We start from the raw sequence: 24230 nt of genomic DNA, 5'->3' as shown, positions 1-24230 counted from the left end.
GTTTTCCCTTTCCCAGTCCACCTGGCAGAGGGAGCTGCCACACCATTCATGGATAGATTTAGAGGGTCTTGGTTCAAATTTCAAGTTCCCCGGCAAAGGGTCCTCATTGACCCAGTGTGGGACAAGGATCCACCCTTGGCCCAATTTCCTCTGTCCAGGAAGAAGGGGTCAGACAAGATGCCAGGCTGGCTGTGTGTCCAGCCATGCTGGTGGTGATAATGAGTGGTGGGGGTAGTGCAGATTTTTTTCAGAAGTATGTGAGGAAGTCTTTTCTGGGCAATAGAAAACCCCGAACAATAAGTATCCCCTATATAATACAAGGAGGTCTTCTTGTAGGAGGTGAGTTTTAAACTAGTCATGAAAAATTAGTACAGCTTTAATTAGCAGAACTGAATGAGCAGGATATTGTAAACTCAAACTAGCTTGATAAAATAGGGGAATATATCAGCTTATGTAACTGGAAAGTTCAGCAGTTACTGGCTTTGGGCTTGGATGGATCCAAGTGCCCACAACGTGTGTCCGGAATTGTTCTCCCTCACTATTTCATTTCTGCTTTCTTCTGTGTTGAACTGTACTGATTGTATTCTCAGACAGACTCTTCCCAAGTGGTGGCAGAGATGGTTTGCAGCAGCTGTGGGCTTCCGTCCTGCCAGCTTGGCAACCCCAGCACAAAGACCAGTGCGGTGTCTCCCTGTTACTACCTCTAACAAAGGTCCTAAGGCTGACCCTCATTGAACCCGCCTTGGTCACAGACTCCGCGAGGCGGGGGCAGGGGTTAGCTCCACACAAACGACATGGGTTGAGGGTGGAGATAGGTGGATCCCCAAAGGAAAATCAGACGTGGCTTCTAGAAAAAGTAGGCAAAAACAACATCTGTCTGGGCAGAGTCCCTCTCAGAAACCACCTGTTGGTGAGTTGCTGACCTGAGGTCTTTCTTTTTTTTAAGATTTTATTTATTTATTTGACAGATAGACAGAGCCAGAGAGCACAAGCAGAGGGAATGGCAGAGGCAGAGGGAGAAGCAGGCTCTGCACTGAGCAGGGAGCTCGATGCGGGACTCAATCCCAGGACCCTGGGATCATGACCTGAGCCGAAGGCAGACGCTTAACCATCTGAGCCACCCAGGTGCCCCGACCTGAGGTCTTTCAAAGCTCTTGGCAAAGGTTTAGAGGACTTCCTGAATGGAGAGGTGTACTCTGGTTATCCATGACCACAAAAGTAAGCACACCAAACATAGTGGCTTACAACAGGCATTTGGTACCCCATGGTTTTGCAGGACAGGAACTTGGGCAGGGCTCTGCTGGGTGATTCTTCTGTTTCATATGGCACTGACAAAGATGCTGGGTCGTATTCAGGGTAGATGGGTTGGAATGCAGGCTAAAGAGGACTTTATTCCTGCATCCGACAACTTGAAGTGGGTGGCTCCGAGGCTGTACCCAGCCGGGGTAGTGAATGGGTGCAGTCTCACGTGGCCTCTTCAGCATGGTGACTTCTTTTTTTTTTTTTTTTTTTAAGATTTTATTTATTTATTTGACAGAGAGATAGAGAGAGAGCACAGATAGTCAGAATGGCAGGCAGAGGGAGAGGGAGAAGCAGGCTCTCCACCGTGCAGTGAGCCTGATGCGGGGCTCGATCCCAGGACCCCAGGATCATGACCTGAGCCGAAGGCAGACACTTGACCGACTGAGCCACCCAGGCGCCCCAGTAGCATGGTGACTTCTTAACACTGAGGCTTAGGGTCGCAGAGGGTCCAGGAGGCTCTGACAGAAGGTGAGAAGCTTCTTATGATAATCTTGCCTCAAAGTCCCTGAATGTCCCTCTGACATTCCATTGGTCAAGCAAGTCACTAGGGCCAGGGGAGCTTCCAGGGGAGGAGAATGAGACCCTTCCTTTCAGTGGGAGGGGCGCAAACAAGGTCATATGTATCTCCCCAAATCCTCACAACTCACGACGCAGTGAGGGAATGACGGAAAATGGGGGTTGATTGGGGAGAATCTGCCCACGATTATCCGCGCTGCCTGTGGGAGAGTGGCTCTGGTCGGCAGGTTCTCCGGGGTGGGAGCAGAGGCCTGTGCAGCCGCTGCAGACAGCTGGGTTGAGTGGAGGGCGCTTGCTCACAGGGGCTCAGGTGAAAGAGGCCGGAGGAGCTCAGGGCCCCCGGTCCCTCGGAATCCGGGCCAGTCTGGGGGGGGTCTCGACCTCCTTCCTGGAGGCACAGCTGTCTCTGTGACTCCACTCCTCATTCCCCTCTCTTTTCCTGCCTCTTATCTTTTGTGTACCATGACCTCGTATTGACCTGATTCTACCCCCTCCCCCCTTCTCCCCTCGTCCTTCTAACTTCAGCCCTGCCGCCGAGCACCTCCATTCACTCCGCACATCCCTGTTCCTGTTTCCAAGACGGAGAATCCAATTGGCCCATTCCTCTTTTTGTACCAGGTGCCTCATTGGTTACCCATCAACCAATGGTGTGGCTGGGCTTGAGTCAGGTGGTGATGCCTGATCCATCAGCTGGGGCTGGACGAGGAGGGCCACGCCCCCCCCCCCCCCCAGGTGGCTGGCCCATGGCTGCCCTTCCGCGGGGGCTGAGCTTGCAGCCATTTCCCTGGGGTGACCCTGGGTGTGGGCTCGGAGGGCACGCAACTGCCACGTCTAGCCCAGAGGTGCTGACACAACCTGGAGAAGGGGTTCCCTCGCTCTGGTTCCACCGTCAGCTCCTCGCTGCTGTGCGAGGGGGCTGACGGCCGCCACTGCTGGTGGGCAGGTGGTGGAAGAGGTTGAGTGTGACGGAGGCCGAAGGAGAACTACTGTCTCGCCAACAGCCGCGGTTCTCCTGCCAGCCCTCCTTGTACCAGATGCCCTGGTTGAGCTCCGTCCCCCTTCCTGGCCCCTGCGGTGGGACTGCCGGGCCACACGAGAGCAAATAGCTGTGCATCATGGGGCCTCCGCACCTGTCAGGACTCTGGGTGAAAGGCCGGTGGCCCTCAGCTCTCTGGTGGTTGCTTTACGCATTTTCCCAACTGACAAATCCAAGTCATCCGAAATCCCAATCTGCTTTGGCTGGTGTGGGGAGGAAGTGGCCCTAGCCTCCAGCAGAACCTGAACTGGCCCCCAGCACTGCCTGTAGGTCCCCGGCCTCTGGCCCAACCCTACTTCCCACCAGCACCCTCCTCCCCTCCCTCCCCAGCCCTGCAGTGACCCCTCCTGTCCACGTGCTATTTGGTCTGTTAGTCTCCTGCTTCACTGCCCGCTGGGTTCTCAAGGTCTGAGAGTGGTGCTTTCCTTAAGGTCTCCACACTCAGGGACTCTGGACCCTGGAGGATCTGCGATTCTATACAGACTTCCTTCCTCCTGAGCTTCCTCTCTGACCCCACACTCACCAGAATCACCTCAAATCTTCACCTCACTCCTCATCCCCCTCCTCTTGCTACTGGCAGACATTTGGCCATCCTCATCCCTGACCACACGGAGGACACAGGAAGAGATCTTTGGCAGACTCTTCTTCCCAGCGAACACTTGCAGACTGCACCTCTTACTCCTACTTGGAGGAAGAGGCTGGACCCCCAACTCTCTAAAGCTGTTTCCATTTCTTCAGGGATTTGGTCCCCTTGGTGTTTGCCTCTTTATTAACAGCATAGAGTTTAGGACCTTGGGAAAATTATAATCCTGACTATTATTTAATAACCAGGTGACCGGGGCACCTGGGTGGCTCAGTTGGTTAAGCATCTGCCTTTGGCTCAGGTCATGATCTCAGGGTCCTGGGATCAAGCCCTGCCTTCAGACTCTCATCTGCTTCTTCTTCTGGGTGCCCCCCTCACCCTGACTCATGCTCTCTCTCAAATAAATAAATAAATAAATCTTAAAAATAACCAGGTGACCTTAGGTAGGTCATATCACTTTTCGGAGCCATAACGTTTCGGAGCCTTATCAACGTTAGTGTTGATAAAAGGGAGTTATAATAGTATCTGATTCATAAGGTTGTTGACGATACTAAATGAACTTTCATGAGTAAAGTGCTTAGTGTATAGTTTCTGGCATATAGGAAGTGCCCAGTAAAACAGTGCTCCTTCCTTCCTCCCCTACCTGCTCCAAAGATGATCTCACTCCCTATTTTATTGAGAAAACAGAAAACTCCAATGGCGATTTCCAGAAATTCCCCAAATGTACCTGTTCCCAGGCCCATCCTGTCTTGCTCTAATTCTCTTACAAGAGCTTCCCCTCCTCCCATCCAAGGGAACCCCTTCTCCTGGGCCTGGATCTCCCCTGCCAGACACAGAAGCCTGGCTCCCCCTGGTCCCCCCTTCCAGTGCCTCCGTCTCCACGTATTCCCACCCATCAGCTGCCAATGGGCAAAAATCTCTCCCTTTTTAAAAAACAAAAAAAGCTAACATATCTACTGATGCTGCCTCCTTTCTAGTTCTTGAAGGACCGTTTTAGACAGCCATGTTATCATAGGGTGTGTCCTCTGGCCTTTTTCTGGAAGGCAGTGACTCCTGGAAGGACCAGTTTCTGGGATGGGCTCTGGTCTTGAGATGTTTCATGATCATCCAGTCCAACCACCTCAGTATATATGGCCGTTGCCCTGTGCTTGGGCATCAGGTCCCAGGAAGCCACCTAGATGGAGACCAGGTTGGATCTCGTCTCCAAGGGCCAGAAAGGCTTCCATGACTTGGGGCCAGTGTTGAGGATGAAGCACTCAGTACTGGGTCTCTCCTCTTTCCCTTTCAGGGCCTGCCAAAGTTGGTCTGGAGCCTTTTGCTGCAGGCCTTAAGGGCACTTCACAATCCCTCAGGCCTTGTTTCACCTGGGGCCACCAGCTGCCCTGGCGAAGACTGCGGCAAGAGTTCTGGGTGTCCCTCCATCCTGGGATTAAGGCTAAGCCCTAGAGGAGGTGACTTCAGGGACTGAGGTGGAGGACCTGCCAACAACATGGAAGAGAACCCATGTGACCCCAAATCAGACTAATTCGTTGATCGTAGTCACAGGGAAGTTGTTGGGAAGGAGCCACATGACTTGGGAGCAGGAGTGTCAGGACTGAGAGAGGGCTGGGGAGCTGATGTGCTGGTGGAGTGTAGGCGTGGGGCAGCGCCCTGAGTTAGGTGGTTATGAACATATCTTTGCTTGACTTGGTGGTTTGGATGTTGAGGGAGACTGGAAGGAAGAGCCCTTTGCTGACCTTGCAGTCGGGAGCACATTGTAATCAAGTAGATGGCCACTTAGCCGCAGTGGAAAAATCATGAGAATTTTGTGGTATCTAACAGAAGTTCATGTTGTCCGGCACTAAGAAGCGGTGTTTGGCAATAAGCTCTGTAGCGGGGGGTGTAACCCACTCATAACGTGCCGTAATAAGATGTCGAGTGAACTTCTCCCGTGGCCATGGAAACAGTGGCCGCAACTGACACCATGAAGTACTAAGTCACCCGCATTCTACAGAGAGAGGCCAACAGTTGGCTCGGCTCCCCTCCCTTGCATTCCCATCCCAAGGGCTGCCTGAGAGTTTGAGCAACTGGCTCCCGCCAAACCCCTGCTCCCCAGGCCACCAGCAGAGGTGTGGGGGTGTGGGGAGGAGTTGGTGGGATATGGCATCTGGGCTGAGGGTTGCCCTCCCCCCCACCCCCAACAATCACCAGAGTGGCAGTTCTCTGGAAGAATCATTTTTGGAGAATGGAGGTACCTTCAGGAGTGGGAGGTAGGCATCTCATTGCTGGCTGGGTGAGGCTGGGCTGCAGAACAGAGAGGAGACACGGTGTGGAGGCCTGGGGAGAAGGCAGTGATAACCCTCTCCCCCCACCCCCAGCCCGGTCTCCTGTGGCCTGAGAGTGTGAGGAGGAGGACAGTTCCCGCAGCTCCTCAAGGTAGAGGACAGAGGGCACAGGGCGAGCCAAAGCTTGGGGCTGTCCGGGCTTCCCAGGCAGCCAGGGGACACCCGAGGGGCTCTCGTCCCCAGACAAGATCGTGGGGGTGCCTGGCACTGTTGGCCTATAGGAAAACATGGCTGCTGGGCGCCTGGGTGGCTCAGTCAGTGAAGCGTCTGCCTTCAGCTCGGGTCATGATCTCAGGGTCCTGGGATCGATCCCTGAATCGGGCTTCCTGCTCAGCGGGGAGTCTGCTTCTCCCTCTTCCTCTGCTCCTCCCCTCCTGCTCTCTCTCTCTGTCTCTCTCTCAGATAAATAAATAAAATCTTTAAAAAAAGAAGGAAAGAAAACATAGCTTTGCTTTCTGAGGGGTCTTCAGTGATGAAGAAGGCTTGGGGGAAGCGGATCCCAACCCCCAAGGGACCACATCCAGGACAGATCCAAATGTTGTGGAGACATCGAGCTGATCCCATTTTGAAGGCCCTCTTTAAGAAAAAGAATACAAAATTGGGTCGGCAGGCTTGGAAGGGGCTTGTGCAGGTAAGGAGGGACCATGAAGTTTGCATTTTCTTAGCTTTGTGGTGAGCTCACCCCTGCACATGCATGTGGGCAGGGATGGTGCCCCCAGCTGCTGTCAGCAGCCTTGGTGCTGAAGTGAGACCAGGGAGGCTTCCCCGACAGGTGACTAGTTAAGCTTCCTCTGTATTGCCCCCTCGAAGAGTGAGGGAACAGGGGTCCTAGGATCCAGTTATGCCCCCATGACCCTTCCCTCCTGACCAAGGAGCCACAGTTGGGGGAGCAGGGAAAGGGAAAGACATGTACCCCCAAGCCCACCCACACCCCCCAGGTCCCTGACCTGCGCAGTCAGGAGCCAACATTTCCAGCAGATGGGAGATTGGAGTTCTCAACTGGACCGACCGGCCTTTTGAAGGCACTGACTGGAGAAATGTATAATGGGTTCATGTTCATATCCCGCCGAGTTAAAACTCTTTAATCATCCGATTACACAGACAATGATGTCGGAGGTGAAATCGCGCTCTTGCCGAAAACCGTCAAGAGACATGAAGCAGGACTGCCTGTAAGGTAAGTCTCTTTGCTGCACCCTGGAGAGGCAGCCCAAGGCCCAGAGCCTGAACTCCTGGCTTTGCTTCCTGATCTCCAGATTTGTCAGACATGTGGCCTTGGATGGGTTCATTTCATGGCTGGGAGCCTCACTTTTCATGTGTGGAAAATGGGTCATCCAAGGATTAAAGACAGAACGTGGGATGGGGCGCCTGGGTGGCTCAGTTGGTTGAGCGACTGCCTTCAGCTCAGGTCATGATCCTGGAGTCCCGGGATCGAGTCCCACATCGGGCTCCCTGCTCGGCGGGGAGTCTGCTTCTCCCTCTGACCCTCCCCCCTCTCATGTGCTCTCTCTCTCTCTCATTCTCTCTCTCAAATAAATAAATAAATAAATCTAAAAAAAAAAAAAAAAAGACAGAACGTGGGGATATGCTTTGTGAATGGCGGAATCAGTGTCCCTGTGAGCAGAATGGGTAAACTGTGGGACAGCATGCCCTTCTCTGAGTCCCAGGGCCAAAGGCACAGACTCAGGGATGGGTGGTGAGGTCAGTGTCCTGGGTGGAGGTGGCAGAATGGCTTTAGTTTGGAAGGGCAAGTCTCTAGGCTGAGAAGCAAGCCCTGCCCTGCGGGGAACCAAAGGATCCCAGATGTCACAACTGTCCTTCCCCCCATTTTCTACTTCCTTCCGCACTCTGGGAGCAGGGGCGCCATCCGCGCCACCCCAGCCTGCCTGTCAAAGTCTAGTCACTGAATTCCTGAGGATGTCGACTGCTAGCACTGTTCTGAGCTGGGAGCACCAGTCTCACGGGCCTTGGCTCTGAGGTCGGACCTGGAGGCTCCTCCACCTTCCAGCGGCCGGGTCAGCACGGGAGTCCAGATGAGGCTACAAGGCTGTGTGCATGTTCTCCCCTCGGGTGCTAGCCTTTCCCTGGGTTGGGTTCCCGGAACTGGAATTTTCAGCACCAGTCAGAGGGCAGGGAAAGGCGCTGGCTGACTGTTGGTGGAGTCCCGGCTTGGAGGCTGTCTCCTCCTGGTCACACAGCCTGCATTCCCTGCCTCCCTCCCAAGCCAGCAGTTGCTTCTTTTCTTTCCTGTTAAACCAGTCCAACCCCCCCACCGCACCATCAGCCTTCTGAGGACACTTAGGACTGCAAAGAACAACACCGAATCCAGTCTGGCTTAAGCCAACAACTAGCCCACGGTGTTCAAACAGCCAATCCGGCCTCAGAGCCAGCGAGGGGCAGAGGCCACGCCGCCCCTCTGTCAGCGATGCCCTGTGTCTTGGACGGCCCCGCGTCCTGCCCTCTCAGTAACCCCAGAGAAAACAGGCAGCTTCTTCACTCAGCTTCCAGCAGCCTCTGAGCACCAAGCCTTGAAGCTGCCCTTGAAGCTATCCTGGCCACAGAGGGATGCAGTGACTGGAGGGGGGAGGTCTGGGGTCAGCTCCACGGACACTGGGGATGCCAGGAAGTTACAGCCACCGATGCCCATCTCGAGTCATCATGTCAGAAACGTCAGGCCTGGGGCCGGGACGTAGGGCTGAGAGACAAGGGATGACCAATGGGCCGGTCAGCCCCTGGTAGCTTGGGGGCAGTCTCTTCTGCCCCAGTGGCAGGCTCTTGAGGGGTGAGAGGCGGGATGTGAGTTGTGAAGTCCTGCCCAGAGATGAAAGGGCCTCAGGTTTCTACATTTGTGGGCCCCGTTCCTTTAGTCTTGGGCTCTGGCTCCCCTGGGGCCTGGTCACAGAACAGCTCTGCTCCTGTCTTCCTTCCCCTCTCCTGCCTGCGACCCAGGGATGAGGCCACACCACCCTTTTCCAGAGCCTCGGGGCCCCTGGTCTTTTCTAGAAACCTGAAAAGCCTGAGGCTTCCCTGCCTTGTCCCCTCAGAGCAGACCCCCTGAGCAGAGTAGTTGCTGGGGGAGTTGTGCACCTCAGCTCACCTCCCTCTGCCTCGGCCATCGCTGAGACTCACCCCTACCTGAAGCCCTCCCAGGAAACGCCAGGTTCGAACGCCGCAGGGAAGGGGTGTTCGGACCGTCCAGGCCCAAACATTCTCACACCGTGGCATGGAAGAAAGCTCGCCTTTATTTCAGTCCTCACCCTCCCAGGACCCAGCACCGTGGCACATGGCTTGGCGTCCACAGCACACAGTCCAGAAGGTCCCAGTGACCACAGGCCCCCACGAGCAGCGTCACAGATTCCCCCAAAGCGGGGTGCCTGGGGCCCACTGCAGCTGGGGCTGGGGAGCAGGGCCCCGACCCTGAGGAGCAGCAGAGAAAAGGCGCCGAGTGAGCCCCGGGACATGATGTGGAGTCGCAGCTACGGGACGGAAGCAGCAACAGCTGCGGGAGGGCCCTGCTGGCCATCACGGGTTGGGGCTACAGAACCACCCCGAAGGTGAGGACAGCCCCACGTGGGGGCCCCCCCGGCGCAGGCCAGCCAGCAGAGGTAGTGTAAACACATCTGAGGGTGGGGAGAGCCTGATGGCCAAGCCAAGTGCTCTCGGGGCTGGGGCTGCCCGCGTCCCAGGAACCACAGGGGTGAGCAGGTGAAGGGGGCTGGACACTGACTGGGACACTGATTGGGCCCAGGAAGGAAGTTTCCACAGAAATGGGGAGACTGCGCCTCGACCTTCCCGGCCCTTCTCCCACCAGCTCTGCGAGCTCTGGGCTGGGCCTCCGCTCTCTCGACCTCTACAGGCTCCTCCCGGGTCACGTCTGCCCACTCAGGTCTCCGGACAAGGCAGAGGTGAAGGCGGGAAGGGACCTGCTCAGCCCTGCTGCCTCCACCTCTACCCTAAACTGGATTTGGGCTCAAGCTCCTCCTCCCCTAGGACTTCCTGCCCCAGCCTGCCCATGCTAGTCTTCTCGCGTGTAATCCGGTAATCCGAGGTCAACTCTGCCCGGAGGCTGCCCTGAATCACAGGCCATCCTCACAGGTGGGATGGAAGGAGAGAGAAAGGGTGGAAGTGGGGGATTCTGGGGGCAAGGAGGGGGAGGCCTGGGAAGGGACAGGGGAGTGAGGGCTCGAGTCACATTGTCAGGCCCTGTGCCAGCAACATGGCCTGCCCTCAATCCCCGGGACCCAAGTACAGAGAAAATCTGAAGAGAGATATTTAAGAATGTACATAATTTTTTAAAAAATACTGTGTGTGCGCGCATGCGCGCACATCTGGGTTTTTGTTTTTGTTTTTTTTTTAAACTTTAACTCATCATCTCCAGACTCCATTTAAAACGTTTTTTAGGGGCGCCTGGGTGGCTCAGTCGTTAAGCGTCTGCCTTCCGCTCAGATCGTGACCCCAGGGTCCTGGGATCGAGCCCCGCATCGGGATCCCTGCTCCGCGGGGAGCCTGCTTCTCCCTCTCCCGCTCCCCCTGCTCGTGTTCCCTCTCTTGCTGTGTCTCTGTCAAATAAATAAATAAAATCTTTAAAAAAAAACAACGTTTTTTAAATTGCGCTAAATCACTCATTCTAGCAGCACCACCTCAAGTAACCAGAAGCTACAAGTGCTGGATTTTAGATTTCTTACTCACTCGTTCTCAGCCTTTAGGAAGGGGGGTGGGAGGACCATGGAGCTTGTGGATTTCACAAGCCAGGCCAGACCAGCTCCGGGAGCTCCTGGGACCCCACCAGCAGCTACTCCCCGAGTCCTGAGCTCAAGTGAGGGGCGGGGACCATTAGAACAGAAGAGCGAAGCCCTAACATTTCTAAATGTAAGCTCAAAACAAAACTACCCCAGAGCCCAGACAAAACAAGTCTCGGGGCTGGTTTCTATGAAATCTTAGGGATTCTTAGGATCACGTAGTGACACGATTCGCCGACGTTCAAGTGCACAGAAACACTCGGAGGGAGCTCGTTAAAATGCCGATTCTGATTCGCTTCAGGTCTGGGCTCGAGAGTCTGCATTTCTAGCAGCTGTCACTGCTCCTGGCCCACCAACCACGCAGGGAAAACTACGACTCCTTAGGGGTTCTGGTTAGTAAAGGTTTGGTGCAGCCTGTTTCCCTTCCTTTACCCAAAGCCTTGAAGCCGGCTTTTCTCTGCACTTGGGCAAGTCACGGTTGTGCCCGAGGGAGGAGCCGGTTTCTGACTGAGTGGGGGCGGCGGGGGGGGGGGGGGTGAAGGGAAGGATGCTGGAAGCTAAACAGAGACTAATCCTCAGGCCACTGGACAACCCTGCTCTAGAGGAACAGGAGGTCTCCTCCCCCCACCTCTGGGGTTGGGGCAGCCAATCCCAGACCCTCCTTCCTGGGGCCTGGGGGGCGGGGCCTAGAAAGTGGAGAATCCCCACCCCAACCTCTCCTGATGGGCTCAGAGTCACTGGGGCTGGAGGCCCCAAGCCCAGTGGCCCGTATCCCCAGGCCAACCACGCTGATGCTTAGCTGTCAGAGCAGGGGAGTGCGGAAACCACCTAGGCATCTCCTTATTTCATCATGGAGGGGGAACCCAAGCCCAGAGAGCGCATGAAACTTTCCCGAGGTCACACAGCGGGTTTGCAACCAGCTCCTGTAAAGGCCCAGAATCCTTTGAGGCAGAGCTGGCGAGAAGCCACTGGTTATTAGCCAGACTTTTGGTCACCTATAGCAGCAACTTTCAGGAAAAGGACCTTCCGGAATACTCCTGAGAGAAAGAGGAGTGTGTCAAAGGCAAATCGTGAGAAGGGGTCATGGGGGTTCACCTAGGAAGGGGAAGGTCATGGATCAAAGTTTTTTCAAGGAAGGTAGAGGGCAGGGCTTCTGCCCTGACAGAACTCTAGAGACAGCGTTCATCTTGTCCTCTGCCGAATGCTGCTCCCTAGAGTGGTCTCTTGTGCAGGGCACAGCCTGTGCAGCCTGGCAGGGATGCCTGGTTAATGCAGTGGGGGGGTCTGAGGAGAGGTCTCGGGTCATGTGTACAGGGGTTCTCAAGTCTGGATTCCTGGACCACTCCAGACCTACTGAACCAGAATCCCTGCAGCTGGTGCTTCCCTCCCAGGGAAAGTCCCCGGGTTTAGGAACGAGCCTGGGCTCACTCGGTCAGACCAGGGATGGGGACACCCGGCTTGGGTGGGAAGTTCAGCAGGCAGGGCTAGGCCACTAGGCCCTAAGGCTGGGGATGAGGTGCCTGTTCCCCAGAAAGCATCTCCCAGAGGTGGGTAGCCCCCCACCCCACCCCAGAGTCTGAGAGGAGACTGGCAGCTGGGCTTGGGAGCAGAAGGGCAGCACCTGTGTGGGCTGGGCCTCACTTCCCAGAGAACAGGCCCGGCCTCGCCTTCTTCAGCTTCTGTCGCCGATCCAGGGGGATCTCCTCCAGACTGATGCCATGGCTGCTGGCCCTGCGGTAGAGAGGGCGGCAGCTTCAGAGAGGGGGAGTGGGAGGGCGGGGTCAGGCACCGCAGGAGACCCGCAGGAGACCCGCAGGAGACCGGGAGAAGGCGTGAAGGGGGCGGGAGGCCGGCTCCTCACCCCGGTTGCAGGTCAGGCGGTTGTGGGATGGGCTTGTTGAAGCCGCGTCTGCCCACCAGCCAGTAGGTGTCTTCAGCGCCCTTGCCCTGGGGAAACACGGGGGAGGGGAGCACTTAGGGGGCTGGGGGGAGGGCGGGTGGATCTTGAGGTCTGAGTGGAACCCGGCCTGGGTCCAGGACGGGGCTGGGCCTAGCCTCACCTTCAGCTCGGTGCGGCCTCGCACCTCCGTCTGGAAGCCCTGGTCCAGATCGTGGAGAATCCGCACGGTGCTCACGTTCACGTGGATACGGTAAGCTGGGATGACAGGGGGGCGCGGGGATTTCGGGACTCCCCTCCTGCGTGCACCCCACCTCCCTAGCCGTTCCCCCACTGCTCAGTGAGTCGCCCCCCAGCCCAGCCCCGCCCGCCCCCGCCCCACTCACGCAGCCCGGTGGACTCCATGCGCGAGGCGGTGTTGACCGTGTCCCCAAACAGGCAGTACCGCGGCATGGTGAGGCCCACCACGCCCGCCACGCACGGGCCTGCGGAGACGCACAGGGTGGGCAGCCGGGGCCTGGGCTGCGGCTGGCCGTGCTGGCGGCTGCGGGGCACCTAGCACCTCGGGGGACGCTGGCACCCCATCAGCTCCACCCGCCCCCCAGGGCAACACTCTCAAGGGTACCTCTCAGTCACAACGGGGGGGCTGGTAGGCAGAGACGGCTCCCAGACACGTCCCCCCACCGCCACCCCCCACTCCGTGAGTGGGCGTCCTGTCTCTGGACTGCGGAGCCGGGCCCCTGCGGGGCGGACGGGCGCGAGGGCCTGGGAGTTACCCGAGTGCAGGCCGATGCGGATGCGCACGGGCACTTCGGGCATGTGGCGCATTCGGAAGGAGCCCACGGCGCTGAGGATGTCCAGAGCCATGTTGGCGATCTCGGCGGCGTGCCGCTGCCCGTTCCGCTGGGGCAGCCCCGAGGCCACCATGTAGGCGTCCCCAATTGTCTCCACCTGAGGGAAGGGGTCGTGCGGCTTCAGTACTGAGCACCCCTCTCCCGCAAAGCCATTGTCCCTTGTCGGGGGACCTCAACGGGGGTTAGTGCAGGGATCCGGGGGAGGCTTCCAACCTGCGGAGCTGGCAGAAGGGACGGAGGGCTTCAAAGGACTGGGGCAAGCGGGCTGGGGGCTGGTGAAGCTGAAGGGTGCTTTGCCACCCCCACCCCCGCACACCCCACCTTATAGACGTCGTGGGAGCCAATGATGGCGTCGAAGAGCGTGTAGAGGTCGTTGAGCAGATCCACCACCTCGATGGGCTCGCTCATGGCTGAGATGGTGGTGAAGCCCACGATGTCGCTGAAGTAGAGCGTCACCTCCTCAAAATACTCGGGCTCCACAGGTGTCCCCATCTTCAGGGCCTCGGCCACGGAACTAGGGATGGTGGGTGGCGGGGTTACCCAGACACGCCAGAAGGGCTGCATCCCCGCTATTCCCGCTGCCCCCCCCCCCCCCGCTCCCTCTCCCGCCCACAGGCACCCACAGTGGCAGCATCTGCGTGAGCAGCCGGTCGGTCTTCTGCTTCTCCAGCTCCAGCTCTTCTGTGCGCTCCCCGATCAGGTCCTCCAGGTTACTGGAGTACTGCTCCAGCATCCTCAGCATCGAGTCAATGATGTTCATTTTCCGGCCCTTGTTGATGCTTTTGAACTAGCAGGAGGAGGAAGCTGGTGGGACCTGGGCTGCCATGACCCTTGTGTGCCACGCCCCCTCCCTGTTCATCTTTTACTCATCAACCACCCCCTACCCCCCGGGGACGCCAGGCCCTGTGTTTTCACGCATTATCAGGAGACAGACGGGAAATGGGTGTTCTCCGAGGTCAGCTACTCTCAGCTAGTAATTGTCAAGGCACTGGAACCAGCCCAGCCTTTGGACTCCCAGGCCAAGGGTCTTTCTGCCACACTGTGCCAAACATTTCTCCCACCCAGAGCTCTGTCTCCCGCTCCAAAGGCCTCCATAGCCCCTGTTCTCACTCTGCCCCCACCTAATCCCAGTCCTCAGACTACCCCTTTGGGAGATAGCCTGGAGATCAGAGATCCTGCTAGCCTGCCTTCTGGAAGCCTCCCCAGGTTGCTGACACGTGGCCAGCGCAGCCCTAGCCCCAATCCCAGTCCCTGACCTGGTCGAAGATGCGGTCCAAGGAGGGCCGAAGTTCTGGCTGCTCTGCCCAGCATTGCTTCATCAGCTGGATGCACTCCATGGGCGCCTGGTCCATGGACACAGAGGGCCGACACAGTGGAGGGGGGCTCCGCACCCTCTGCACCACTTCTGGAGGCACAAGGGGGCCAAGAGAAGCCACTTCTGACTCTGGCCTGATTGCTGAAGCTCAAGATGGGGACACTGGACGGGGGTTCTTTAAATCAGAGCTTCGGTAGGTGGGAAAGTGTAGTGAAGGAGGGGGTTGCTGAAGCAACAAAAAGATCTTGAACCCTGGGGGGCAGGGGGCAGTAAGAGGTGATAGGTAGAACCTAACAGCTACTGCACATAACAAGAGGGAGGGTTGGGGTGATCAGGTTGGGGTGATCAAGGATCTGAACCAGATCCGACTGCTCTACACCCCCTTCTCCCGACACTGCTCCCTCCCTGGGGCACCTAAGAACCAGAGAAGAGCCTGCTCCCTCAGTTGGAGGAGCAGGTTGGGGCCAGGACGAGGACAGAGGCAACCACTGAAGTCTGCACGTCTAAGAGCCGCCCCGTCCATCCCGATGCTTGGCTCTCCACTGCCCTGACCCTTCAGACCCACATAAGGGAGGCCCCCATAATTAAGCCTCAGCTCCCGGCTTTCGGGAAAAGAGGCTGGCGCTGGCGAGGCTCTGCCTAACGGCAGCCTGCCTTCCTACCCCAAAGGCCCAGGCGAGGGGCGGCGTACCCTCGGCAGTCAGCTCCAGCATGGCGTAGGGGGCGCTGCGACACACGACCTCCTGCATGATGATGCCCAGGCTGAAGACGTCACCAGCCAGCGTCCCCCTGCGCTCCAGGGCCGGGTCGCGAAGCAGCTCCGGGGCTGTCCATAGCTGGTCTGGGGTCGGAGAAGGGGGCGTGGGCAAGCGGAGGGCCTTGGGGGCGCCGGGGACAGACCCCCACCCTAACCAGGAAGGCCAGGCTCGCACCCACTCACCAACTCCCAGGCGGAGTCTGGCCTCGCTACCTGCAGCTACCCCCCAGATAAAACTACCAGAAAACCAACGCGGGTCCCAGAGAAAGCGGGGTCCTCACAAATAGGCTCCACCCTTTAGGCCCAGCGGAGCTCAGAGGAGACTCCGCCCCTCAGGCACAAGCCACGCCCCCAGCCAGCCCCCGCCTCCCCAATCACGGAGCCCACCCTTCGCATCTCAGAAGTCACAAGACCTTTTCCGTGGTGGCAGCCACGTCCAGTGGCGGTGGAATGGAGAGCATGCGAAGGCGGAGGGAGGGGTGAGGGACCCTGGAAATAATGGGAATCCTGGGGGATGCGCTTCCGCGCGCGGGGGGTAAGCCAGGAATCCTACCCTCCGCGCTGGGAGGCTCCACTAACACCCTCTGCGCTTCCAGCAGTCGCCCGAGGCCGTGGTCCGTGACTTTGAGCACGAACCTCCCGTCCACCACGCAGTTCCGCGACTTAAGCCGCCCGTGGGCCACGTCTCGATGGTGCAGATACCTCATTCCCTGGAGGGGTGGGAGGGAAGGCGGCCTCAGCCCCGCGGCTCCCTGCCCTGTCCTCCCCGCCACACCCGCACCCCCCACACCTTGATGAGGTCCAGGAGGAGGGAGGACTTGAACATCCAGTCCAGCTTGATGTCTCTGTGGGCGAGGAGGTCGTGGAGGGAGCCCCGGGTGCAGTGCTCTGAGACCAGAGCCAGCATGCCTTCCCCCGCGGCCGCCGAGCCACCCGCTCCGCCGCCGCCGCCGAGGAAGAGACCCAGGTAGAGGGCCACGTTCTCCTGCCGGAGCTCCCGGAGCTGGGAGGGAGAAAGTGAAGGGGCATTTTCTGCCCTGGAAGCAACGTGAGGAGGAGACCTGTTATTCAGGCCTGTTTCTGAGTGTCCCAACTCGGAAGATGGGATAAGAATGGTGGATGGAAAGGTCCGTGGGGCGTGGAGAGAGGCTTGCTTCCGCAGATCACGTCTCCCCCGTTCAGATGCTTAGCAGGCTTTAGCTTCAAGTTAGGACTGAAAAGACAACCTTGCGGGGGGAACCAGGACCCAGGCAGGTTCCGGTAAGATTTTGAACTGCCTGGATTTAGGGGGAAACACTCCATGGAGAAGCCCCCAGCACCAGCGCCCTCCCCTTCTGATGTGACAGCCCTTGCAGAGAGAACCAGGAAGAAGCCTCACTGCTTGCAAAGAAAGCACCAGAAATGGCTGTGCGGGTGATGGCTCAGGGCCGCCTTGCTTGGTTCTGTCACTGTGTCAGAAATGTCTGAGACTCCCAGCCTCCCCAGGTTAGAGAAGGAGCCACTGAGCAGTCGAGCTGTGGTCCCAGAGGAGGACAGCCCCCCCCCCCCCCCGCGTCTGGGCAGCCTGGGAAAACAGGGGCTAGCGGGTGACGGCCGTCCTCCGGTCCAGTAAGGGGCTTGCTTTCATCTGAGATGCCTGCCATTAAATGGTGATTTAGCCGGTTGACCCTAAGTCACTCTGCAGCTGTGGCCACAGAGCTTCGGTCGAGGCCTCAGGGAAGGAGGCCAGGCAAGGGCTGCGTGATGTAAGGACCAGAATAAGCCAGGCTACTGCTTGCCTGCCAGCTTCCCCATCGCTCAAGCCCTTTTTAACTTTCTGTCATTCACTCAACAAACATTTATTACGTCTCTCTGACGTTCCAGACACTGTGCCGGGTGCCAAACATGCAATGATGGGGCAGGGAAACCCTCACTTAGCTTGCAGTCCAGTGAGTGAGGCAGATAAGAAATACGCTAGAGGGGCGCCTGGGTGGCTCAGTCGGTGGAACATCCGACTCTTGATTTCAGCTCAGGTCATGATCTCACGGTCGTGGGATCGAGCCCTGAGTCGGGGAGTCTGCTTGCGATTCTCTCTCTCCCTCTGCCCCCCCTTCTCTAAAATAAATAAATAAATCTTTAAAAAAATACGCAAGCCCACACTGAACCTACAATGACAAATCATGATAAGCACACCAAAAGAAAGAATTAGTATTATGAAAGAGCGTAGAAATCTACTTTAGAGAGGAGGGCCCACTCTCACCTTGGAGAAGGCTGCCTTGGTTGCTGGGCGGATAGCTATGTGATCCCCGGGGAATTTCTTCAACCAAACCCAGTCTCCCTGGAGCAGAGATGGGAGTAGTGAACTCGGCTTCTTTCTTTCTTTCTTTCCTTTTGCTTTATGTGAACTCAGTTTCTTAAAACCCCACGAGGCGAGGATCCCTAGGGCCCCCACATTTCCACTGGCCCCCTGCCCCAGATACATCTTCCCTGTGACACAGAGCGTCAGGAGCAAGGAGCTTGAGGTCTGCGGGTCCACTTCACAGCTAGCCGGGAGGGAGCCCCCCCTTGCATGGCTGTCCTCACCCCCTCAGATGCGCTTGCCAACAGCCTTACTAAGCAAGCCATTACCACCACACATGTCACTGAGACCACAGCCCTCGGCACCCTCTGTTGCCATGAGAGAGCACTGTGCTGGGAGTCAGGAGTCTGGGTAGATCAGGCTTTTTATTACAGACAAACTGCGAAGGACAGGCAGTTCCCCTCCAGGCTCTGAGCCGCCCTGTCCTCAGCTGTTGGTCGGGCTGGTTCACGGGGATGCAGCTGACGGGGTAGGAGCCTCTGCATTCTCTGTGTGACCTGATGCTTGGGAACTCTAAATCTCCATCCCACCCTCCTAATTAGCTGAGTTCTCACAGCTCTCTCTGAGTCTGTTCACAATTTCACCCCCATACCACCAAGTTCAGATTGGCTGACCCATAGTTAAGATCCTAATGCGCTTTTGTGACTTTCTTTTTCCCCCTCTAAGGCTTGTTGTTCCTGAGTTTGAGCTGAACTGGGTGGGGCAAAGACTTGGGTCTGTCTTGAGTTGGGGACAGCCCTGTCTGGAAACTCCCCCGAACAATCCATGTCCTTGAAATGTCCTTTTTATGACCATGAGACCACATCCCAGGTGCCCCTCTGCCCCAACCTTTCCAAGGAGGCCCATATCCTCTGGTAACCTGAAGGCTTGGATCACTGAGGGGACAGGGCAGGGAATGGCTTCACTGGGCCACACTGGGCTGCATGGTCCCAGTACACCCCCCCCCCCCCCCCGTCAGGCCTCCAGCCTCTGAGCCACTGGGATTAGCCTTTGAGGAGCACGCATCTGGATAAAGGCTAAGGCGGAATCCTGGGGCAGGAAGGATTCCCAGATGCTCCCCTTTGGGGAACCCATGACCTCTTCCTAGAGCCCATTCTGGGCTCCTATCACCATTTTCTGGAGCCTGCAAGATATAACACAACTCCAGGAATAGAGCCGGGCCTGGCCGGGGTAAGGCTCACCTCATAGAGACCAATGTTGGAGCTATCCGAGGGCTGGCTGGGGACGCTGCGAACGTCTGACGTGCTGCGGGCGGCCAGACTCGTTCGGCTCCCCTGGACCACCTGGAGGGTAGAGGTCAATGCAAGGGATCAAAATATACTGTAGGGTTAGAGTCCTGGGTTGAGGTCAGGCTGAGTTCTGGGGATTACAGAGAGGAGGGGAAGAACTCTTAATTAGGGAAGGTGATAATGACATTACTTCCCAATTGCACTGCACTTTACAGTTTACAAAACAAACAAGTTGGTTTTCTCCGAGCTTCACGCTGCCCCAGGGAAGCAGCAGGGACAGGAGCTCTTACTCTCATTGCACAGCCCCAGAACTCAGACCTGAGAGGGAGCCAGGCCAGGAAGGAGGCCGTCCCAGGTGGGGGCTGAGGTGAGGGCTGGCCCAGGCAGGGGAACAGATATACACGGAAGGACTCTTGGAGAGCGGGCTCCCTGCCAGAGATCCCTTGCCTCCCTGCTTCCCCCACCTTTCGCGTGCTGCCGCCTTGCGGGTGGAGAAAGGTGATATCGTCCAGAGTCAGGATGATCTTGTTGGGGCCAGAGACCATTTGGATGTGAAGTAGCCGATGCCTGGGAGGGAAAGGATGTCATCTGCTCAAAGGGGACCAAAGTCCATGAGAGGAGGCAGGTAGGGGATAGCGTTGGCTCAGGGGAGAGCAGCCATCCCCAAACCAAACATCATCTGGCCGGCCACCCCTTGGGGCACCGCCTCCCCTCCAGTCCTCCCTTTTTCCACTCTTGAGCGGGCTCAGCCTGCTGTCCTTGCTGCCCAGATGCAATTCTGGGAGATGGAGAGCCAAGCTCATCTCCTACCCGCCTCACTCCCATACTCACCTCACATAATGGGCCAGGAAGGCCCCCATCAGCCCCATCCCAACCACCAGGAGGAAGCCGATAAAGACGAGGCGGTGCTCCACTCCTGGAGAGGCAGTGAGAGGAGGAACGCTGAGGGCCCCGCGGCCAGGGGGAGGCGCCCTCTCTATCGAGGTATGCAGTCATGTCAAATCCTGGAGGCTCTAGCAAAGGTGGACGGAAGCCCAGAACGAGGTCTAGGGCAAGGCTATGGGTTCTGCAGAGGGGAGCCTCTGGGGATGCTAGAAAAGTTCCAAGAGGGCTTTGGGGGCTTGGCAAGAGAGAGGGTCTGCACAAGCCAGGGGTCTGAGGAGGACCTGGAAGGAGTTACAGGGCGAGAGTTCACTCTCTTTCACCAGTTTGTGGAGGGTCCGCGCTGACTGTCCCAGTGGGGGCTGGGGTGCTCGCCCTCACCTCCGTTGCAGATGATGTCTGGCTCGAACCAGCACGACGGGTCGGGCCCAGGTGCTCCTCTGCCTCTAGGGAAATGCACCGGGGTCCCAGCCGAGCGGAGGGAGCCCCGGGTGGGGTCCAGCATGTAGGTGGCGAAGAGCCGGTCCCCCGCCGCATCCGTGTCCAGCAGCACGAATGGGGGCTCCTCGGCTCCTCCCAGGGCCCCGCAGAAGCCGGGCACCTGGGCATCTTGCATGTGGCGGGCCACCGCCTCTGCGGACACCCGGCCGCCCCCTGCGGCCGCCCGCGCCCGCGCCACGCCCCCCGCCAGCAGGAAGACCGCGTCGTAGATGGTGCCGAAGAGTGGGGACACCTGAGGAAGGAGAGGATGGGCTCAGGGTTTGGGGTCACCGCCCACACACAGACGCGGGCTGACTGGCCCACCCAGCCTTTCACTGCTTCTTTCAAGCCCTTGAGCCCCACGTGTACAGACTCTTCACACCTTGTTAGGGCTTCCCCGTGTCCCTGGGTGCGCTCTCCTCCTCTCTCCCCACTGGCTCTCTTCTCTCCCCTCTTCCTCGCTGACCTTCCCTCTTTTCAGGGTTCTTAGGCTCTTCTCACCGCTGGTTATTCCTACTCTCCATCACCAACAGCTCCTCTCTCCCCTTTCCTGTTGGTTGCCCTGCTTATATTTTTCATATCATTACCTCTCATTCACCTAAAAGCCTCCTTTCCTATCTTTTGGTTGGCTTCTCTCTTCTATTTTTCCTTCTTTTCTTCCCCCAAGGCTATCACCCCATTTCATCAAGCTTATTTTTCCAGGTTCCCATCTCTCCCAGAGCCAGGCACTGTGTAAAGTAATAGGTGATACTGAGATCTTGATAAGATAGAGTCCCTGTCCCGAGGAATCTTTCTTCTAGTTGGGGAAACAGACACTGAGGCTAGGGCAGTGCCATGGGTGAGGGTAGGGTGGAGGAGGAGAAGGCTTCCAGAAGAAGTGACCATCCTTCAGAGGATGAGTCAGAATTATCTGGGGGAGGGGAGGGGCAGGAGAGAGGGAAGAGCACACCCCGCAGCACAGAGGCAAAAGAGAAGGGCACATTTAGGAAACCCAAAGTAGCACTGTCTGGTTGAAGTTCAAGGAAAATGGAAGAGAGAGGAAGACAAGACACCTGGTCAGCCATCTGAAGAGACCTGCGTCTGTTCAGGGCGAGAGAAGCCCCGGGGAGGCTCTGAACAGGGGTGTGACACAGTCAGATTTGTCCGATTTCTGAAGTTTGAACTGATTGTTGGGTGGAGAAAGGCCCGCGGCAGGTAAGCATTGAAGCAGAGACCATTTGGCAGATTCTGTTTCAAGATTTAGATCAGAGGGGCTGTGGCCTGAACCAGGGCAGGGGCGGTGGGAATGGAGAAAGTGGATGGATTCAAATGACTTTTACCAAGTAAAACTGACAGGACTTGATGTCTGGATGTGTGTGTGTGTGTGTGTGTGTGTGTGTGTGTGTTAGGGGGAAGATGAGAGGAATCAAGGGTGACTTCCAGGGGTCTCATAGGGAGCTAGGTGGCAGGTTGTGCCAGTTAAGGAGAACTGAAGATGCTTTTTCATCACTTCATCCACCTGCCCCGCACCCCATTTCACCACTGTGACTGAGTCTTTTTCTCCTCTTGTTATTGACTCTTCTCATCCTTTCTCCATTGGCTACCCCAAATCCTCTTGGAGGAGACTAGGGGTGTTGGGGGGGGGATATCTCACAGCCATCTCTCAAGTTCAACCCTTTGAGTAGGGCCTTTGTGGTGGTTAATTTACTGCCCACTGACATCTAAACTCCCTTCTATCTTAGTGGTTTCCAGCCCCCTCTCCTTTGTATGACTGGTATGGAGTTAGATGGTCTGAACTGGGATTCTGGAATCTCAGGGAATCCTGTGTGTTAGCTGGTTGTCGGGAGTACGCTGTGGATCTCAATGATCATGGGAGCTCCTGGCCCCACCTAGAGATCTTCCTGCTTCTCACAAGTTGTCAAAGCTCTCAAAAAGTTATGACCACCAGATGAAGCCCCAGAAGAAACACTTCTAAACTGGGCATGGAGATTGGAGCTGCATCCTTCCTCCTTCCTGTTCTCTTAAGAACACCAGCAGTGTATTATAGACTGTGCTGGACGTGGGTTTACTTTGAAGCAGGCTGCCAAGCATTGCAGGGTAGACTTCACTAGGGTCTACCGCTTGGAGCTGGGCCTGAGAGGTCTCACTGCCCACGTCCGGAAGCAATCCCAGTACACTAAGATGCCCCAAGCAAGACCAGAGCCTTTACATTACCCAAGAAACTTCAGAACAGGTGGGGCCGCTAGTTAGTCTCTCCCACTGACTCCATCCTCTGATTCCACTGACCCTGTCAACTTCTCATTGCCTCCATCCTCCTCTCCCCTCTCCGGCATCTCCTGCTCTCTTCCCCCGCTCTCCTCCCCTCTTCCCTCCTCCCTGGTCCCTCTACCTGCTCCAGGTTGAGGTCAGAGGGCAGCTCCTGGTGCTCCTGGGCCCTGCTCAGGCTGTCCATCACGCTGCTTCCCGGGGGACAGTGACGCGTGAGGGTGAGCACTGCATCGTGGGCCCTACGAAGCTGTGAGCTGTTGGCGAGCGCGGCCAAGGCCCCCGGGCCCGGGGACAAGGCGTAGTGGAGCGTGTCGAAGGGCAGGAAGACCAGGGAGCCATCGGCCAGGCCCAGCTCTTCCGCCGCCTGCAGTAAGCAGCGCTGCTCCTCGCCGCCCAGCAACACCGAGTGCATCACCATGATCACTGCTGCGGACCGACCGGCGGAGACTCCGGCTCACTGCGGCGCCCGGCTGCCCGCCGGCGGCCCTGCCCTCCTCCCCGCACCCTGCAGGGGAGCCTACCACTGACTCTGGGCCCGTCCTGGACCCTCCTCAGGGCCTCCCGGGCTCCCGACAGGTCTGAGGGTTCCATGGTGGTCACCAGGGCCACGGGCAGACCCCGGGCCCTGAGCGCGGCGGACAGCGCGCGGCCCGCCTCCACCCACAGGTCCTGCGGCGCGGTGACCAGGGCCACGCGCGCCCAGCGGAAGGCGCGGAGGAGAGCGTAGAGGGCGTCCGCCGCAGGCGTCCCGGCGGGGGCCGTCGTGCCCGCCGCCCGCGTCCCGGGGCAGCCCCAGGGCACCAGCGCCACGCCCGCCTCTTGCGCCAGGAGCTCGGCCGGCCGGCAGGCTGCGGGGTTCACCGGCCCCACGAGGCCCGAGACGCGGCCCAGCGCGGAGGACACCGCCCCCAGGGAGCCCGGCGTCCGGCACGGCTCCGGCAGCAGCGTGACCTCGAAGCGGGGGCCGCCTCCCAGCGCCGGGTCGCGGGTCAGGCGGGCGGCGGCCAGGCGGGCGGCCAGGTCCGGGCGGGCGCGCGCGAAGATGGGGTCGCAGGCCCAGGGGCCCAGCACCCCCACTGTGAAGACGGCCGAGAGGACGGAGGGCGGCAGGAGAAGCAGCAGCAGCAGGAGCCGGAGCCGGGGCCGGGGCCGGGGCCAGGGCAGGGCCCGGGGGACGCGGGGCGGGGATGGAGCCCACGGCGCGGGGGCGCTGAGCCCGGTGTCCCGAAGCGCACCCTCGAGGAGGGCGCACGCGCTCATCGCCGGCTTCTGGGAGCAGAAACGGAGCCGGATGAGCGGACGAGGCCCGCAGAACTCTCGTAGGGCTCTCTCTGCAAACCCCCCACCCCCCACCAGTTTCTCAAAGCCCAACTAACCCGGGACGTGGATCCATTTCCACAACACCCCCCTCCCGGGCTCGGACGACTCTATGGGGATCAAGGGCTTAGCCTGGAAGCCCACCGCACTCCCCACCCCCCAAACCCCTGCTTCTCCTGCTGCCTGTTCCCCTTTTGCCTCCCCCGCACCAGAGCCATGGGGGGGGGGGTCAGTGGAGACACGCCCATGCCCTCCTCAGATCCATCTGGGGCAGAAGGGACCCGAGTCCCTGCGGAGGGGCCTTTGCCACTCACCGGAAAGTCCGGGGCTCGGGCCCAGGCCCCGTGTGAGGGGTCACAGGGCAGATCCCCCTTCTGACGCCCTCCCACAGGTCTCCTTTGCCAGGCCGGCCCGGGG

General features: G+C 58.2%; 1 protein-coding gene across 1 annotated transcript; it reads right to left on the bottom strand.

Annotated features, from left to right (window-relative positions):
• Positions 1 to 12134: 12134 nt before the first annotated feature.
• On the bottom strand, positions 12135 to 23756 carry GUCY2D (guanylate cyclase 2D, retinal). Its single transcript, XM_021694807.1, has 18 exons — positions 23018 to 23756; positions 22618 to 22922; positions 20151 to 20502; positions 19719 to 19803; positions 19352 to 19454; positions 18840 to 18941; positions 17560 to 17637; positions 16111 to 16323; positions 15874 to 16030; positions 15255 to 15404; positions 14505 to 14653; positions 13872 to 14035; positions 13570 to 13762; positions 13171 to 13345; positions 12781 to 12879; positions 12558 to 12652; positions 12359 to 12444; positions 12135 to 12228 (listed from the first exon to the last, which is right to left on the bottom strand). Exons 1-18 carry the CDS (start codon positions 23754 to 23756, stop codon positions 12135 to 12137), a joined length of 3339 nt encoding a protein of 1112 aa, XP_021550482.1.
• Positions 23757 to 24230: the final 474 nt, after the last annotated feature.

Source organism: Neomonachus schauinslandi, chromosome 15 (assembly GCF_002201575.2).
Source record: "Neomonachus schauinslandi chromosome 15, ASM220157v2, whole genome shotgun sequence".
Taxonomy (NCBI): Eukaryota; Metazoa; Chordata; class Mammalia; order Carnivora; family Phocidae; genus Neomonachus; species Neomonachus schauinslandi.
The sequence above is the reverse complement of the archived record's forward strand: the minus strand, read 5'-3'. Positions and strand labels throughout refer to the sequence as shown.

Bases quoted from the DNA above. Each gene is read 5' to 3' on its own strand.
- GUCY2D (XM_021694807.1), bottom strand. From the start codon at position 23,756: ATGAGCGCGTGCGCCCTCCTCGAGGGTGCGCTTCGGGACACCGGGCTC. The intron at 14,036-14,504 runs GTCAGGGACTGG...TCCTCCTGCTAG, and splicing joins TGGACCGCATCTTCGACCAG to TTCAAAAGCATCAACAAGGG. The intron at 12,653-12,780 runs GTGAGTGGGGCG...CTGTCATCCCAG, and splicing joins CATGGAGTCCACCGGGCTGC to CTTACCGTATCCACGTGAAC.